Here is a 19,984-nt window from a genome sequence, read left to right as displayed (position 1 = left end):
TGCCCTGTGCTCTTCACAGATGAAAGCAGGTTCACACTGAGCACATGTGACAGACGTGACAGAGTCTGGAGACGCAGTGGGTCAGTCATAGTGTGGGGTGGCATTTCTTTGGGGGGCCGCACAGCCCTCCATGTGCTCGCCAGAGGTAGCCTGACTGCCATTAGGTACCGAGATGAGATCCTCAGACCCCTTGTGAGATCATATGCTGGTGCGGTTGGCCCTGGGTTCCTCCCAATGCAAGACAATGCTAGACCTCATGTGGCTGGAGTGTGTTAGCAGTTCCTGCAAGAGGAAGGAATTCATGCTATGGACTGGCCCGCCCGTTCCCCAGACCTGAATCCAATTGAGCACATCTGGGACATCATGTCTCACTCCATCCACCAACGCCACGTTGTACCACAGACTGTCCAGGAGTTGGCAGATGCTTTAGTCCAGGTCTGGGAGGAGATCCCTCAGGAGACCATCCGCCACCTCATCAGGAGCATGCCCAGGCGTTGTAGGGCGGTCATACAGGCACGTGGAGGCCACACACACTACTGGGCCTCATTTTGACTTGTTTTAAGGACATTACATCAAAGTTGGATCCAGACCTCCATGGTTTGATAAATTTGATTTCCATTGATAATTTTTGTGTGCTTTTGTGTTCAGCACATTCAACTATGTAAAGAAAAAAGTATTTAATAAGAATATTTCATTCATTCAGATCTAGGATGTGTTATTTTAGTGTTTCCTTTTTTTGAGCAGTGTATATTAGTATAGTGCTTGTCACACTATCTCTCAAATACCTCTGCATAATGTATGGTGAATTACAACAAGTTAAAACATAAGCTGCCACAAACTGCTAGGGAAAAGATGGAAGAGTATATGCTCTGCATAGCAGCAGGCTTCTTGGGGTCATACACTTACAGCATACACTATATGTCCCCTCTGGGCACAAATAATGCGTCAGAAACGCAGCCAAACCAATATTTTCTAATGAGAGCATTCTCAATGTGTCAGTGGAAGTCCCAAGTGAATGCAATGGGTTACATTTATGCAACCCTGTCCAACAGAAAGGTTCGAGATAGAACTTTTGACGCAATTCATCCTGACTAGGGATCCATCTATCAATCGAATTTGAGCAATGACCTTTATCCTCCTACCTCAATTCTCTCTGCTATGCCTTATACCCACATGCACTCAGTGGACCACCATGCATCGTTGCATGTGGTTTGGTATGAAACCACCTTATGTTTGACATAAAGCACAGTGTAAGTCCATGCTAGCACAAATTTATGCAACTGTCGTGTCTTTGGCTATGCCGGATTAAGTGATATGACATGCTATTCTATAAAATAATTTCTCTGTAATTAATATTACCTGATTGAGCTAATCATGTAAATGTAATTAACTAGAGAGTCGGGGCACCACAAAATAATATTTATAGAGCTGTTATCTTCCGAATAAACTCTTAAAGACCTAGTAATATTTTACATCAATAGCAGTCAATATTAATCGTCATTTTAATTCAGTCTCATCTGAAAGTTGTAAATTCTTGGTTATCTGCACAAACCCTGGGTATCAAGTTGAACCAGCAATACAAAATTGGGTTTAATTATTTATTTACTAAATACCTAATCACACAGAATTACACATACACATAATTAAATCATGACTTGATTACAAATGATGTCATAAAGGAAAACGTCCCTAGCGAAAAAACGTCCCTAGCGAGCGGAACAGATATAACAGCTTGTTACACAAAAGAAAAGGGTCTGGGTTTGAGTGAAAGAGCGGGAAGACTGAGGACTGAGGTCCAAATCTAACTGTGGTTACACGTGGTCTGCCTTTGTGAGGCTGGTTGGACGTACTGCAAAATTCTCTAAAATGACGTTGGAGGCAGCTAATGGTAAAGAAATTAACATTCAGTTCTCTGGCAACAGCTCTGGTGGACATACCTGTATTCAGCATGCCAATTGCACGCTGCCTCAAAACTTTAGACATCTGTGGCAGTGAGTTGTGTGACAGAACTACGCATTTTAGAGTGGCCTTTGTCCCCGTCACAAGGTGCACCTGTCCACTGATCATGCTGTTTATTCAGCTTCTTGATATGCCTCACCTGAGAAATTCTCGTTAACAGGGAAAAAATACATTTGTGCACCAAATTCGAGAGAAATAAGCTTTTTGTGCATATGGAACATTTCTGACATCTTGTATTTCAGCTCATGAAACAGGGGACCAACACTTTACATGTTGCGTTCATATTTTTGTTCAGTATACAGTTTGTATTTCGGTACGATAGCTTTCTCTGGTGGAGCTCCATGATTTCTTCAGGGTATTTTTCTGCGGCATGCAGGCAGTTGTCTGTCTGCTTGTATTCTGAGAATGATGTAAATGTTGGGTTCAGTGGAATGTTAATGGTTTGGAACATCTGTTATGTTGTGATGATCGTTATTAAGAGACTCTCAGGGTGCCGGTAGCTCTGCAGTTTAAAAGACAGGAGAAGTTCATTACCATATGCTGTCCTCTCTAATGTCTTTCTGCTCTGGACAGAGTTTACATTTAAGCTATTTCTTTCTCTCTCAAGTTGTGACTTCACTTTCCTTTTTATGCTGTCATTTTGTATCTGGACAAGAGTCACAGTATTTTTTCAGGCTGTATTCAATCAATACTTTCAGCAGTGATGGATGTTTTTCTCCAGGATGACATGCATTTACTGTTTAGTTGTATGTATTACCCCTTATGTACAGACAGACACTATTCAGGATTAATCCGGTGTCAGGGTTTATATGTGTCACAGGAAATTTTCCAGGGACACTCATATTTATGGGCCATTCCAACACACACTCATTTATTAGGCCCCTTTTCACCTACTCCAGCAGAAAATAATGGCCCATGCAACCTAATTGCTGCATCGAGGAAAAGCACTCCTTTGTAAAAAGATAAACAAGGAGGAAGCTATAACAACGAACAGGAAATCCTGTAGATACAAATGTTTTCTCTGTCAGAGCCATTTCCCATTTCCCATTGTGGAAGATCAGTGATGTTGCTTTCCCTGTAACTGGCTTTGGTCTAGGGTAGATAGATAGATTTATTTGACCATTTGAAACATCTTACAGATCCGTCCCTTTGTTACCATTTTCGCCTAAAATGACATACAAAAATCTAACTGCCTATACCTCAGGACCTGAAGCAAGAATATGCATATTCTTGATACCATTTCAAAGGAAACACTTTGAAGTTTGTGGAAATGTGTAATTAATGTAGGAGAATATAACACATTAGATCTGGTAAAAGATAATAGAAAGAAAAAAAACATGCTTTTTATTTGATTTTTTTACCATCAACATTGAAATGCAAGAGAAAGGTGTCACAACTTCACCCGAAGTCGGTCCCTCTCCTAGTTCGGCGGCGTTCGGTAGTCGACGTCACCGGCCTTCTAGCCATCGCCGATCCACCTTTCATTTTCCATTGGTTTTGTCTTGTCTTCCCTCACACCTGGTTTCAATTCCATCAATTACATGTTGTGTAATTAACCGTCTGTTTCTCCCATGTCCTTCTCCGTAATTGGTTCTTGTAGTGCTTGTGTACATTATGCTAGTGGATACCGGGTTTTGTTTGACCCATTCATTTATTGTTCTGTTTACGGTGGTTTTATGTTTATTAAACGACACCGTTATAAATCAGTTTTTGCTCTCCTGCGCCTGACTTCTCTGCCGCCAGTACGCACCCCGTTACAAAAGGCCAAAATGTATTATTCCAGCCCAGGCACAATTTATATTTTGGCCACTAGATGGCATCAGTTTTGGACTGATCCAATGAACCATTGCATATATGTTCAAAATGTTGTATCAAGCCTGCCCAAATGTGCCTAATTGGTTTATTAATACATTTTCAAGTTCATAATTGTGCACTCTCCTCAAACAATAGCATGGTATTCTTTCACTTTAATAGTTACTGTAAATTATACAGTGCAGTTAGATTAACAAGAATGTAAGCTTTCTGCCTATATCAGATATGTCTATGTCCTGGGAAATGTTCATGTTACTTACAACCTCATGCTAATCACATTAGGGTACTATGTTAGCTTAACCGTCCCGTGGGGGTTGGGGGAACACCGATCCTGTAGAGGTTAAAACATAATACGACAACACGTGGATAATGCATTTGAAATCATCAATGTATTTCCATTGTGGTCCTTTTAAAATGGCGACTGCACTTCCTGATTTGGCCTGGTTTTGAAGATTGCTCATTAAGAATGCTAGCGGCAATGACTGAAGCTATTTGAGAGTTATCTTGGGGGTGTGATTTGATGTGGGTGTGTTATGTTCGCATATTGTGTCCTAACAGGTACGGTTGTTTGTCCCTCCTGAATCACTGTAGCAACAACATAGCCATTTCCTCAAAATAGTCACTTTCTTAAAATAGTCAGAATGATATCTAAGATAAATCAAGAAAGCTGTAATTAATTTAGACGTTTTTGCCAAGGAGGTCCTAGTAACGCAATTTTACATCTAGCAAAGTGTTTGGTGCAGTATATTTGAAGTTTTAAAAAAGTGCTAAAAAACTACTCAGTGTACTGCATACAGCCTATTGAGTCAGGACATTGTGTCTGTGCACTCAGGACTGATTTCTGAGAACAATAACATGTCTGCAAGCTGTTAAACTATCGTAAATAAAGCACAAGCTACACGCTGTTTATCAGTGCCCAAAATCACTTGCTAGCTAGCAAAGTTCCAACTCTGTGTTTGTCAAGGAAGCTAGCAAGTAGTAGCCAGCAGGCACATTGAGCAGCCAGGCCACAATCAGCTTATCAAGTCATTGGTGAGTGGTGACGTTTGTGCTTCACTGCCGTTTAGGTTTTTACAACTTTCTCACTTACCAGAGTGTGAGTCTGTCAGGCAGTGTTTCATAGGGAATCATGTTACAAAACAGGTCGTGGGAGGACACAAAGGCTCGCGAATGGGAAGTTACAGTTGTGATCATCTCAATTCTCATATTGCCCAACAAATGGGCAGACTAGAGCGATTGACACTATCAAACACATAAGGAAGTGGCCACTCCGTAAAAGGCTTAGTGCCAAGGGTGATTTCAACGTAACATTGGTGACGTGTTGTCTTATGTAAACTAAACAAGTCTGAGGCATTGTGTAATGGGCAGGTCTGTCTCACTGTCTGGAGGTTCTGGCTGCTATTTTTGGATAAAGCGCACAGCTGATAGAGCGCAATCAGCACAGCTGCTTCTCTCATGTTAGTGGGCATTGGGCAAGTGGGCGTGATCATAGTTCATACCCAACCCTCCAGTAAGTTTTGACAAACTCACAAAACTCAGTTTTGGACGAGACTGACTTTATTACCAAAATTATCCTATTTACACTTTGTAGTAAATTCTGACACTAGATTGCATGTTTCTGACTCATACCGATGCCAGACAGGCTGTTTAAAACTAAAGAAGATGGTTAAAAAAATGTACAAACATAAACATAGAAGGCCTAGGCTACACAGTAGAGCTAGCCTACTAGGCATACTTGGGTTACACAAATAACACACAACAAAATAAAGGACAAGACGACATTGTCATAGGCATAGAGCAGGATTCCCTCAGAAGATCAGTGATCACAGGCTCCTAATCTGAGTTAGATGATGGCTTGATGATGGTGATGCCAGGTGATGCTTGATGCAATTGATGCCACATGAGGGTGATTCAGTTTGCCTGCCAGCTCTGATATTATCCTCTGCCTCTGTCTAGCCTTTGATGCCTTGTGATGGAGTTGGTATACTGCAGGGTCACTGTCTTCTCTCTGCTGTTCTCTCCTCTAGGTGTGGCAGTGTGGGGGGAGCATGGAGGTGCTTCCCTGCGCCAGAGTGGCGCACATCGAGCGGACCAAGAAGCCATACAACAACGACATTGACTACTATGCCAAGAGGAACGCCCTGCGGGCCGCCGAGGTCTGGATGGATGAGTACAGGTCCCACGTCTACATGGCCTGGAACATCCCCATGAATGTGAGTGTAACCATAGTCTCACAGCACCTGACCTATGAAGAAACCTAGAATGGCTAGAGTTGTGGTTTTTGTATCCATAGGAAAATAATGACATTATATGACACAACAGGCATTCTATTGCTAATCTAAAGGAACATTGCTTGAGACCTGAAGACTTGTGGTTCACAACGCTGCTGGTCACAAGAGCCTGGCTGGTCTTTCAGCCCACCCATCCATCCATCCCATCCTCACCACTTGTTCATTCAGACCAGCAGCCTGTTCTGTGCCGAGCGGGGTGGGCCCCTCTAGACAGACCGCTAGGCCTCAATGGATATTCAGATTTCATTCCACTCGACCTTCAGAGCAGCTCAGTGAGATCTGAACGACGACGTCAGGCTCTGAGTGGTGGAGCGGAGTGAAGAGCTGAAACCAAATGAATGACTAATTTAATCAGTGCCACTTTCATACACATCAGTTAAGACGTAATTGCTTTCAAGGGCCTTTGAAATAGGCGTGGAAAATAATAAACAGCCATTTTCAATAATAAATAAAAAGGGATTAATGGCGAATACTAATTGCCATGTCTAGTAAAGGAGTACTGCAATGATCTGAGTGGCACAGTGGGCGGTGACAATGCTTTAAAACATAGCCTGGTAGTAATTGTAATGTTTTCAAGACATTATTGTCATTAGAAACAAACTTTGGATTGTGTTTCACTCAAACAAGGCCTCCTGCACAGGGGCACATTACGGTAATGATCCCAGGGAGGCCAATTCTTCTGTTAACATGGCAGAACGGTCATTCAAAACACAGGGAGAGGCACAATGGATACAGGCAAGAGGACAGTAACTAAGACAGCACCCTATTAAACAAACTGCCTCATCGCCCAACATTCTTCGTCCAGTGTAATTAGGAACACAGTGGTACAGTGCTCTATTAACCCTCTGTCCCATGGTGCAGACTTATTTTGTACATAATGCTATAACTAATATATCTCCCATTCCCAACACCACACACACAGGATCACATAGTTTTGTTGTTGGTTAGAGAGGCTGGAGGAGAACGCAATTACTCCGGTAGGAGGGCAGGGTCTGATTCACTGTGATTACCACCACCATGTAGTCCAAACAACATCTCTCATGGAATGCATCTGTTATAGCTAATAAAAATAACAGAGGACAATGCCAGTGCTCATTATTCACAGATATTAAAATATGGCTGATACCTGTGGCTCAATGTAGTGAAGTATGCTTAAAGGTCCAGTGCAATCAAAACATGAATTGCCTGTGTTTTGTATACACTGAGAGTACAAAACACAAGAAACACCTTCCTAATATTAAGTTGCAACCCCCTTTGCCCTCAGAACAGCCTTAATTTGTCGGGCATGGACTACAAGGTGTTGAAAGTGTTCCACAGGGATGCTGGCCCATGTTGACTCCAATGCTTCCCACAGTTGTGTCAAGTTGGCTGGACGTTCTTCGGGTGGTGGACCATTCTTGATACACATGGGAAATTGTTGAGCGTGAAAAACCCAGCAGTGTTGCAGTTCTTGACCCACTCAAACCGGTGCGACTGGCAGCTGCTACCATACCTTTTCAAAGGCACCAAAAATATTCTGTCTTGCACATTCACCCTCTGAATTGCACACATACACAATCCATGTCTCAATTGACTCCAGGCTTAAAAATCCTTCTTTAACCTGTCTCCTCCCCTTCATCTACACTGATTGAAGTGGATTTAGGTGACATCAATAAGGGATCATAGCTTTCATTTGCATTCACCTGGTCAGTTTATATTATAGAAAGAACAATGTTTTGTACACTCAGTGTATATTTCCACACTATGAAGTTGGAATAATACTCAGAAATTGTGAAAATTATGATAATGCTTTTTTATTGTAAGAGCTGTTTGAAAATACCTCCTGAAATTTCAGCCTGTTTTGGTGGAATGTAGTTTTGGCCTGCCTTGTTACATCACAAGACCAATAAGAAAGAGAGTTCCAAACCTCTCTGCCAATAACAGCTAGTTTTCTGTTTCCCCCTCCCCACTTAAGAAATTGCTCTTTGCTAAGAAGCTATTTATGTTTTATTTTTGGCAATTTTAATATAACAATCACAGTAAGGTACTTAATTGAAACCAACAAATTATTTGATATTTAAGGTTTAGAAACAGCTGCGGTCCAAACAGAAACAGGCTGCAGTACAAACACTTAAAAGACACACCCTTGTCCACTTACCCTCGCCTTATGCCCTTGGGGGAATCCCCGTTGCCATCTTGGAAGACAGTCCAAATGATTGGCCAGGCAAGGGAAGCAACATAAGCCCTCGTTTTTAGTCGGCTTTGCGAGTGTACAATTATGTTCTCTCCGGGGCCTGAAACTCCCCATAATTCAATTTGCGACGATTGTACATCCACTAAGAAAAGTCTGCGAAAATGTAAAAACAACATCAATGGAGAAGTCAACGTACAAGTGTAAGTAAAAAGGAATGCAAATCATTTTGAAATTGTGCTACCTTTGCACATGACGGCACAAACACGTCTCGTAAAACGTTGTTTTTGTTTGGTCTTCTTTTGGAAATTGTAGAAATAAAACATTTTCCTTCTTCAGAAGTTCCAGCTAGGCAGGCTAACGTCGGTTAGCTAATACATTTGCTAGCTATCACGGTAGGCTTATATTAATAATTCTATGTAATATAAGTAGACATGCAATCATAATTGACTATAGCGCATGTAAAGTACCCACAAGCTACCGGTGGCTGAGGACACAATCATCGCGGGTTGAACGAGTGACAAATTTCCGGCCAAGGGTGGTCCATTTCAAAATCATTCCTTCCTCCCTCGCCACTTGCCCTGCAAGTGTATACTCATCAGAAGTGTCCACTTAATTTGAGGGCTGAGGGGATAGGGTGTGTCTTTTCATTGTTTGGACCGCCGGCATTGAGCCTTTCTCTTAATGAGGCAGTGCATGTCTGCTGTGGAGGCCAGGGCACAGTGCAGACCTCAGAGCAGAGCAGTTATTAAGCATTCCCCACATCAATTTGGGAAGCCACCTCCATGCACAACGCTGCTCGGCGTGGCAGGGCCATGAACACTCATAATTAAGCAGCTGATTAGAATTTGCACAGCATACTGTCATGTCTAATGAAAGAACAATGATTGTCCCACATGACAGCCTCCATCTATCTCTTAACCAAATACACTCTTCTTCTCTCAGGCTCCTTCACTTTTTGCTTTTTCCACCCTTCCTCCTTCCACAAATCTTTTGAGGCCTCCATTTTTCTAATTACATGAAGAGTAGTCATATATTGCTTAGCTTAAGTCATTGTGTCCTGGTTTAATGTATTTTCTCTGTGTTTGCTGCCAGAACCCTGGGGTTGACTATGGGGACGTGTCTGAGCGGGTGGCCTTGAGGAAGAGGCTGCAGTGTCGGAGCTTCCGCTGGTACCTGGAGAATGTCTACCCAGAGATGCGCATCTACAACAACACCATCACATATGGGGAGGTGAGACATTCCCTATTCACTATCAATAATAGGTTTACAATACAAAAGCACAATCAGGTTTTGAGTGGAAGACCTGTACTGGATGTAGTGGAAGACCTGTACTGGATGTAGTGGAAGACCTGTACTGGATGTAGTGGAAGACCTGTACTGGATGTAGTGGAAGACCTGTACTGGATGTAGTGGAAGACCTGTGCTGGATGTAGTGGAAGACCTGTACTGGATGTAGTGGAAGACCTGTTCTGGATGTAGTGGAAGACCTGTACTGGGTGTAGTGGAAGACCTGTACTGGGTGTAGTGGAAGACCTGTACTGGGCGTAGTGGATGACCTGTACTGGGCGTAGTGGAAGACCTGTACTGGGCATAGTGGAAGACCTGTACTGGGCGTAGTGGAAGACCTGTACTGGGCGTAGTGGAAGACCTGTACTGGGCGTAGTGGAAGACCTGTACTGGGCGTAGTGGAAGACCTGTACTGGGTGTAGTGGAAGACCTGTACTGGGCGTAGTGGAAGACCTGTAATGGGCCTAGTGGAAGACCTGTACTGGATGTAGTGGAAGACCTGTACTGGGCGTAGTGGAAGACCTGTACTGGGCGTAGTGGAAGACCTGTACTGGGCGTAGTGGAAGACCTGTACTGGGCGTAGTGGAAGACCTGTACTGGGCGTAGTGGAAGACCTGTACTGGGCGTAGTGGAAGACCTGTACTGGGCGTAGTGGAAGACCTGTACTGGGTGTAGTGGAAGACCTGTACTGGGCGTAGTGGAAGACCTGTAATGGGCCTAGTGGAAGACCTGTACTGGATGTAGTGGAAGACCTGTACTGGATGTAGTGGAAGACCTGTACTGCGTGTAGTGGAAGACCTGTACTGCGTGTAGTGGAAGACCTGTACTGCGTGTAGTGGAAGACCTGTACTGGATGTAGTGGAAGACCTGTACTGGATGTAGTGGAAGACCTGTACTGCGTGTAGTGGAAGACCTGTACTGGGTGTAGTGGAAGACCTGTACTGGGCGTAGTGGAAGACCTGTACTGGGCGTAGTGGAAGAACTGTACTGGGCGTAGTGGAAGACCTGTACTGGGCGTAGTGGAAGACCTGTACTGGGCGTAGTGGAAGACCTGTACTGGGCGTAGTGGAAGACCTGTACTGGGCGTAGTGGAAGAACTGTACTGGGCGTAGTGGAAGACCTGTACTGGGCGTAGTGGAAGACCTGTACTGGGCGTAGTGGAAGACCTGTACTGGGCGTAGTGGAAGACCTGTACTGGGCGTAGTGGAAGACCTGTACTGGGCGTAGTGGAAGACCTGTACTGGGCGTAGTGGAAGACCTGTACTGGGCGTAGTGGAAGACCTGTACTGGGCGTACTGGAAGACCTGTACTGGGCGTACTGGAAGACCTGTACTGGACGTACTGGAAGACCTGTACTGGACGTAGTGGAAGACCTGTACTGGGCGTAGTGGAAGACCTGTACTGGGCGTAGTGGAAGACCTGTACTCGGCGTAGTGGAAGACCTGTACTGGGCGTAGTGGAAGACCTGTACTGGGCGTAGTGGAAGACCTGTACTGGGCGTAGTGGAAGACCTGTACTGGGCGTAGTGGAAGACCTGTACTGGGCGTAGTGGAAGAGCTGTACTGGGCGTAGTGGAAGACCTGTACTGGGCGTAGTGGAAGACCTGTACTGGGCGTAGTGGAAGACCTGTACTGGGTGCAGTGGAAGACCTGTAATGGGTGCAGTGGAAGACCTGTAATGGGCCTAGTGGAAGACCTGTAATGGGCCTAGTGGAAGACCTGTACTGGGCGTAGTGGAAGACCTGTACTGGGCGTAGTGGAAGACCTGTACTGGGCGTAGTGGAAGACCTGTACTGGGCGTAGTGGAAGACCTGTACTGGGCGTAGTGGAAGACCTGTACTGGGCGTAGTGGAAGACCTGTACTGGGCGTAGTGGAAGACCTGTACTGGGCGTAGTGGAAGACCTGTACTGGAAGACCTGTACTGGGCGTAGTGGAAGACCTGTACTGGGTGTAGTGGAAGACCTGTACTGGGTGTAGTGGAAGACCTGTACTGGGTGTAGTGGAAGACCTGTACTGGGCGGAAGACCTGTACTGGGCGTAGTGGAAGACCTGTACTGGTTGTAGTGGAAGACCTGTACTGGGCGTAGTGGAAGACCTGTACTGGGCGTAGTGGAAGACCTGTACTGGGCGTAGTGGAAGACCTGTACTGGGTGTAGTGGAAGACCTGTACTGGAAGACCTGTACTGGGCGTAGTGGAAGACCTGTACTGGGCGTAGTGGAAGACCTGTACTGGGCGTAGTGGAAGACCTGTACTGGGCGTAGTGGAAGACCTGTACTGGGCGTAGTGGAAGACCTGTACTGGGCGTAGTGGAAGACCTGTACTGGGCGTAGTGGAAGACCTGTACTGGGTGTAGTGGAAGACCTGTACTGGATTCAATTTTCACGACACGATACAAAAACAGAAGGAATATGTGCAGCCTACTGTGTGTTTGAAGAAAGCTGACAATAACATTCTACAAAGAATAAAAACATCACATTAGTTTGCCAAGAGATCATTAATTCATCAACCCACACATTCTTGAAATCTCCTCTTCAGTCTTCTGTTGAATTATCTTGTCTCTTGCAGTGATTGCAGAGTGCTTTGTGGTAAGGAATGCTTCAGTATAAGAAGTAGTGTTTGTTTTAATATCACATACAGTGTTAGGCAAGATATGTTTAAATACTGTATGCACAAGCAATCTATCGTCAACAGTGTATTTCATCCCGTCTGCGCTTCAGAGATTACATGTTGAAGGGAAATTAATTAATTCAGAGGGAGTCATCGAAAGGTAAAGGTATCATGTTTCCATAGCAACACGGCACAGCTACAAGATTCAATGCAATTTCCCCGTAATGAAATTTAATTAAACAGTTATTAGCTTTCGATGCCTACTTGATTGTTTTGAGCTCGACTGCACAACCCTGCACAGCGAAAAAGGTTCTGACAGGACAAGAAATTGAATGCAAGAAGTCGGTCAATTCGTAATCATTGTAAAATAAAAGTCAAGCCTTTTACTTATTGATTTCAAATTCAGAGAAGGGGAAGGAAATCAGCCTTTTCAAATATATGGTTGACATATATCCGAAGTAAACTACAGATTCATCAAGCAGCACAGTGTTGGTGGCCCTGGTTCTTCTACAGTCTTGATATGAATGCTCTCTACGCCGGCATCTTGCAAATGGATTCCTCAAAGCAGCTCCCATTTAGGTGGCACTATTTCAAATCTGCGACAAGCCACGGAACAGTTACCTTGTGTTGCCACAGCGCAGCAGCTGAAGCTCATCTGTCATTGGAACTTCAGCGCACCCCCTGCACTGACCAGACCAGCAGAGCGGAGCCTATCTGACAACACAACATGATAGATATCTTCACAGGGTGGAAATAAAGTGATACACATTCAAATCACATACCTCCTCCAACACATAACTCCACTAACACACACTAGCATCTGGACTAGGAGTGTAGAACATTGACGAGGTTTTCCTTGCATACATGATACCCTATCTTAGAATAAAATGAAATCTCTCATTACTATAGTGTGTAGATGATTTGTTTATGAGACATGGTGAGATGACAAAGTGACATTGCATTTACTAAGGGACAGATTTATTTAAGAGTTACCTTTTACAGTGTTAGATAAGACTGTTATAACAACCGTTTTGAGTTTATACCTTTTTATTTCCTTCTCGAAATAACAAATGCAAACTTTAATCTGAATCAGGAACAATAAGGTCTATGTCTGTTGTGTTGCAGGTCAGAAACAGTAAGGCCAGTGGCTACTGTCTGGACCAGGGATCAGAGGACGATGACAAAGCCATCCTCTATCCCTGCCACGGGATGTCCTCACAGGTTAGCAGATTTCACTCCTATTAGCTTTGATATATTTACAAATAATATAAAGACTGTTCATATTTTCAAAGTTGGTTGAACGTGAATGTACCTTTTTTCTTCAACAAATAAGTGTTTAAGCATTATTCTTACATTATACTGTGTAATGCCATGGTATCTCATTATTGACAGCCAAGCAAAATAACATTTCATTTTGGGGGAAAAGCTCAGACTTGTGAATATATTCTGCTAAATGTGGTTTTAAGAAGTCTAGGCACTACAAAGTCCTCCTGAAGTGGAAGTAATTCATCAGCCAGTAGATTCTTGCTTTCTTATTGGTTTGTTCTAATATTCTAATCCATGGCCTCTAGAGCCCCCTGGAAGTTTCATTGGAGAATGTTCACTAGGTGCTGACCTGTGAGTGCCAGGGCAAAAGGGGCTTTGACTATTTTTGTTGTGCACATGCAACAAAACTAAAGCTCATGCCTGAGAAACAATCATGCAAATATTATTCATGGCTGATTATTTTTTTCCCCCTCCAGATGCGGAGTGACATGTTTATTATCAGGCGCATGCTGAATATCAATAAATTGTTGAGCACTGGGTGGCTCTTTCCTCCTTCCCTCCTTCTGAGAGAGCTCAGTGCAGTCCAGTAATGTAAAGCTACATCAAGTCTTTAATCCTAACCTCAGGGGAAATAAACAAATGGAAATGAATTTTATGCCATTGCATCATTAGATTACAACGATGACTGGCACTATGCTACTACACAGGACCCAATTCCATTTTTGGAGCCGTTTAGATTTTACTGAACCTTTCCAATTCTGTATGAAAAATGTAATTGTGCTGAATAAATCTTTATTGTGCCTCTTAAAAGTCTGTCTCTGTTTCTACCATGCCTCCTGTAAGGAGATTTAAAAGCAGGAGGACAATGGCACACCTTGTCCATTTGGCTAATCCTAATATAGGGCATGACAGAGGATGGAGGTTCCAGGCCCAGGGTCTCCCCACTCAACCCCCTGGCTCACCCCAGCAGGAATCTCAGCTATGTATGTTGTTCATGGAGCACTGGATGTTGCTCCCTGTTTTCTATTTTCACCACTTATGCTAAGAGGCCTCTTAAGTCCCCAGCCAGGAGCTCTGTAGTAGTCATGGCCTGCATACCAAATTGCACCCTTCCCCCTATATAGTACCCTAATTTTGACCAGGGCCATAGGGAATATGGTGCCATTTGGGACACAAACAGGGTGTTTCACATCAAACACAGGTATCCTGCTGTGGCTCAGCCCCCATAGGGAGAGGACATGTCCTGTCTTCTGTCCAGGCTACACTGAGCCTGCCTGCCTGGGCCATACATGTAACATAAGCCTGCATGGCCCCTCACAAAGTACAGTAATCTCAGTGGGACATTGCAGTGCTGTCGCTCCATGGTAGAGCGAGGGGCGGAGGAGGAATTACTGTAGCAGGTAGTCTCCCTCAAATACTTCCTCCTATACAATAAAACATCATTTAATGTGCTCTACCCTACTGTGTTAATGTGCCAATTAGTGAACACATGATTAGCCTGACCCAAAGAGGCTCCCCCCAAACCTTATGGCGTCAAGAAAGTAATTGAGCATCAGCTTCTAATATAATGCTTTGAGAACTGGTTGATTGGCTTTCCAGAATAATTTTGTTATGTTGGCTAAGTATTTGTAATAATAACATTTGAACTGCATTAGGAAATAAAGGCATCTACTCCGTAACGCTGTCAACACATTTTAACAGGGATTATGTCTTTGGCCTGTGCCCAGTTCTCGTTTACACTACTGATAAATCATCTTGTGATGCCATTTACTACACATTTCACGACCTGTAAACACTAGGATAGAAAATCCGTTTGAGGTATTTTGAAAGAAGAAAAAGAAGAGTGAAATGAATGAATTACAAAATAAATCACCTAATCCTTTACGATCTATTAGCCTTGCTGCCAGGCAGGAACCCACTTCCAAACAGAATTTTGCAGCAGACAGCATATAGTTTAAAAAACTTTTATTGGTATTTTAAACACTTTCTCTTGGTATTTCAATAGAAATAGTGAAAAGGCAATCAGCTACAGGATATTAACCAGTCCAAAGGTAGTAAAAGTTTATATTTTTTACTCAAACCATAGCCTCCTTCAAACAAGTGTACCTTGAAAAGTCTGGACAAGTACGTGGCAATATATTTTTCATATGTTCCAAATTGGTGTCTCTTAATCGTTAAGGTTTTTATGAGTGCAGTACTCTGCTAAAAGGGCACCCAGTCAGCTTCAGTCATAGCGACAGTACAGCCTGTTAGCCCCACATGAGCTGGCTGGTATATAGTTTTATCCAGCTCAGAGTATTTGGTTTAAGAGAGTGGTAACAGAAAATATAAACCGGCAGCTATCAGCAGCCATTCATTCAGCTGCAAGGCTCACATATTCTCCATCTAAGCCTAGTCCTCAACAGTATGGGTTCAAAAGCATTCTGTTACATTGATCACCCTCCTCTTGTTCTGGTTCATACAGTTACGTGTAGCTCCGTTACAATACCCACTCTTAGCTGGATGACTGAGGAACAATGGAGAAGAGCAGCATTTCACACTGTGTGTCAAGTGGGTTGTATTGAAGACCCCCTTATCTTTGGCATCTCATTTCTGTGAGAGGATCAGTGTAATGAATAATATATGTTAACTCTACTGTATCCTTATGTAAAAGATATGAGGCACAGACATACACTATTTCATGTACTGGATTAAACGTCTAGGGATAATATTTGGTTGCAAAAATATTTAGCATTAATGAACTATATACTTTCTATCTGTATATAATGCCCTAGGAAAGTCACATAATAGACTTAGCTCCAAAAATATTAAGATAATTGAAGTCCGCATACGGTTAATGAATTTGCTCATTGAATCAGAGTTGGAAGATGAAAATACCTTCCAGTGCACTGCAATATCTATGAACTACTTGCCAATTTTGTTTTCAGCATTTACACAAATGTACAGTATTTTGGATCCATGCTTATTTTTGATACAATCAAATGAACTGCCTGATGTTCATCTCTGTTTCAGCTTGCCCGTTACTCAACAGAGGGGCTTCTACAACTAGGACCTCTAGGGTCGACCACCTTTCTGCCTGACACCAAATGTCTCATCGACGACGGAAGAGGGCGCACGCCTAGCTTGAAAAAATGTGACTCTGTTTCGCGGGTTTCCCAGAGGCTGTGGGATTTTACACAGGTAAAAACAAAACACAAATGGATTCAAATCTAATAATTGATCAATGTTTCTGGCTTCTTTGGAATAACTGAGTCATGTAATGCATACATATAGAGGCATTGAGGTCAAATAAATTGTTCTGTATAATACGATGAGCCATGTGCTAAATGTTAGATTAAATGTGGTTGCTGCTGGTAAAGGTACCTCCATTGCAGAAGACTATGCAAAATCCCACTGAGTCATAGCAAAACACATTTCCCACTTTCATTCAGTGCATTTGCATTCACAACTGGCTCAAAGAAGGATAATAGCAACGTGGATTCTACTTTGAAGTGTGCCAGTACTGAGTATAATAACACTATTTGAACCATAATATCTACCATCAGGATTATAGAGAGTGATTTGAGGTTATGCAAAGTTATTTGGAAGAATGTGTTCTTTTTCAATCTCAGTGTTACTGATATGATCTTTTCCCATCTTGTTTTGCAGAATGGTCCAATCATCAGCAGGGACACTGGACGGTGCATGGAGGTGGAGATGTCCAAAGATGCCAACTTCGGCCTTCGATTGGTGGTGCAGAGGTGTTCTGGTCAAAAGTGGATGATACGGAACTGGATAAAGCATCCGAAGCATTGAGGCAAGACATTTCCTCTGAGAAAAGAATTCCATTTCAGTCTTGGAGGGCAAACCCATGGACAGCAGTCTGAGAGCATTCCATATGAGATAGCTATAGGCCCTGGGACTGATGAGATGAGTAGTTCACAGTTTGTGGACTCTTCTATGGACTGTGTGCACTGTGCCCTCCCCTTAGGGCATAGAGCTTTCAACTGCTGAATCTTTAGAAGAAGATATGTTTTCAGCTGAGCTGGGGGTCAAACATGGAGAGCATACCATAGGCCTACAGCGAGCTATACAGTACTGTTTGAAATGCTTTTTTTTACAGAACATCCACCTATGTAGAAAATTAATAATAAGACAATGGAATGCAACTCCTAAGGGGGTTCAACACTGACAATGACAAGCAATGTGTATTTGGTATAAAGCCAATCCCAGGAATCTTTGCAGATCAAAATATGAAATTGCTTATTAGTCACCATATCAACTTGTAATTACTTCAGGCTATCATTTGGAGAATTTCTTTGGACATTTCGCTATCCTGTTAAGAGATTTAATATGCTTCAAAAAGCTGTTAATCCTCCCGATGAACTGATCAGGATGCAAAGCAACTACTGTTCTCACAAATACAAAAGGATATTCATTTCTCTTTTTCTTTTTGGCTGTATTGCTCGCCACTGATTATCAGAGCAATAACGTGCCTTTTCCCATCCTTATGAGTCATCTGACCAGGGAATGTCAATTCCACAAGCATGTACAAATTAGTTTAAAGTAATTAATATATAAACCAACGTAAAAATGGCTAAATAATAGTATTGTTGTAAAATTGATATTAGTCCTCCAAGAACAGTTAAGATAATAAAAATGTTTATGACCCAGGAGTACATTTTGTAAAACTGGATTCATTCAAGAATTCTAGATTATTCACAGAGCAAGGTAGTGTATATAATGGAACATTCCATGATTTCTAAAGATGTTCCTTACTCACAATGCTGTTCACTGCATGTTACATGGAAGCCGGGCCTATTTTTACAGATGTAAAGACAGATGCTGGTGGTTGTTTTACACTGACAGCGAGCACAATTATCTGCCTTTGTTGTGTTTCCACTTAGTCTCCTACTGGATACTGGCCTCAACTCTCTAATCATTAAAACCCACCCACAGGATAGCATGTCTTCACAAAGTACTGAAAGCTTTCCAATTTATTATGCTCAGCAAGAAACTTTTTCCCCACTGTATTTTCTGATGCCCGGCCAACTTTGAAGATAAATAATTCTTCTCTAAACCTTTTTGGTACCATATTTTGTGCCTCATTCATTCTAATGAATGGTCAAAATGTAGAAGTGCAAATGACATTTTCTTGACAAGTGAATTATATTTTTTAAATCTGTTGCCACATTTGCTAGAATAAATGTCGGACCAAGGCGCAGCAGATGTTGAGTTCCACATTTGAATGATAATGTGAAACTTAAGACAAAAACAAATAAACAACAAACCGTGTCTACAGAGGTGCCACATGCACGAACTCAAAACAATATCCCATAAACAAAAGTGGGAAAAACAGCTACTTAACCCATTTAATCCTGAATTTTTCCAAGACATGAAAATATCCAAATCAAGTGTCATTAGTAACCCTTTGAAGTAATCAATCATTATTTTTTGAAATTTTTATGGAAAAATAGGTGAAAAGGTGTGTTTTTATGGTCAGTCACAATTGTGACCGGTGGGATAATGTCACATACAGTGCCTTGCGAAAGTATTCGGCCCCCTTGAACTTTGCGACCTTTTGCCACATTTCAGGCTTCAAACATAAAGATATAAAACTGTATTTTTTTGTGAAGAATCAACAACAAGTGGGACACAATCATGAAGTGGAACGACATTTATTGGATATTTCAAACTTTTTTAACAAATCAAAAACTGAAAAATTGGGCGTGCAAAATTATTCAGCCCCCTTAAGTTAATACTTTGTAGCGCCACCTTTTGCTGCGATTACAGCTGTAAGTTGCTTGGGGTATGTCTCTATCAGTTTTGCACATCGAGAGACGGACATTTTTTCCCATTCCTCCTTGCAAAACAGCTCGAGCTCAGTGAGGTTGGATGGAGAGTATTTGTGAACAGCAGTTTTCAGTTCTTTCCACAGATTCTCGATTGGATTCAGGTCTGGACTTTGACTTGGCCATTCTAACACCTGGATATGTTTATTTTTGAACCATTCCATTGTAGATTTTGCTTTATGTTTTGGATCATTGTCTTGTTGGAAGACAAATCTCCGTCCCAGTCTCAGGTCTTTTGCAGACTCCATCAGGTTTTCTTCCAGAATGGTCCTGTATTTGGCTCCATCCATCTTTCCATCAATTTTAACCATCTTCCCTGTCCCTGCTGAAGAAAAGCAGGCCCAAACCGTGATGCTGCCACCACCATGTTTGACAGTGGAGATGGTGTGTTCAGGGTGATGAGCTGTGTTGCTTTTACGCCAAACATAACGTTTTGCATTGTTGCCAAAAAGTTCAATTTTGGTTTCATCTGACCAGAGCACCTTCTTCCACATGTTTGGTGTGTCTCCCAGGTGGCTTGTGGCAAACTTTAAACGACACTTTTTATGGATATCTTTAAGAAATGGCTTTCTTCTTGCCACTCTTCCATAAAGGCCAGATTTGTGCAATATACGACTGATTGTTGTCCTATGGACAGAGTCTCCCACCTCAGCTGTAGATCTCTGCAGTTCATCCAGAGTGATCATGGGCCTCTTGGCTGCATCTCTGATCAGTCTTCTCCTTGTATGAGCTGAAAGTTTAGAGGGACGGCCAGGTC

The 19,984-nt window shown here is 42.6% G+C and overlaps 1 protein-coding gene across 1 annotated transcript in view; it reads left to right on the top strand.

Moving 5' to 3' along the window:
* LOC115140216 (polypeptide N-acetylgalactosaminyltransferase 9) overlaps positions 1-18,605 on the top strand; it is a 115,622-nt gene extending 97,017 nt beyond the window's left edge. The window contains exons 6-10 of the mRNA XM_029678422.2: positions 5,799-5,984; positions 9,328-9,465; positions 13,256-13,351; positions 16,409-16,576; positions 17,045-18,605. Of these exons, the coding sequence (XP_029534282.2) occupies positions 5,799-5,984; positions 9,328-9,465; positions 13,256-13,351; positions 16,409-16,576; positions 17,045-17,191 (735 nt within the window). The 3' untranslated portion in view covers positions 17,192-18,605. The remainder of the gene's footprint in view (positions 1-5,798; positions 5,985-9,327; positions 9,466-13,255; positions 13,352-16,408; positions 16,577-17,044) is intronic.
* The last annotated feature ends 1,379 nt before the right edge of the window (positions 18,606-19,984 follow it).

Source organism: Oncorhynchus nerka, linkage group LG13 (genome assembly GCF_034236695.1).
Source record: "Oncorhynchus nerka isolate Pitt River linkage group LG13, Oner_Uvic_2.0, whole genome shotgun sequence".
NCBI lineage: Eukaryota > Metazoa > Chordata > Actinopteri > Salmoniformes > Salmonidae > Oncorhynchus > Oncorhynchus nerka.
The sequence above is the reverse complement of the archived record's forward strand: the minus strand, read 5'-3'. Positions and strand labels throughout refer to the sequence as shown.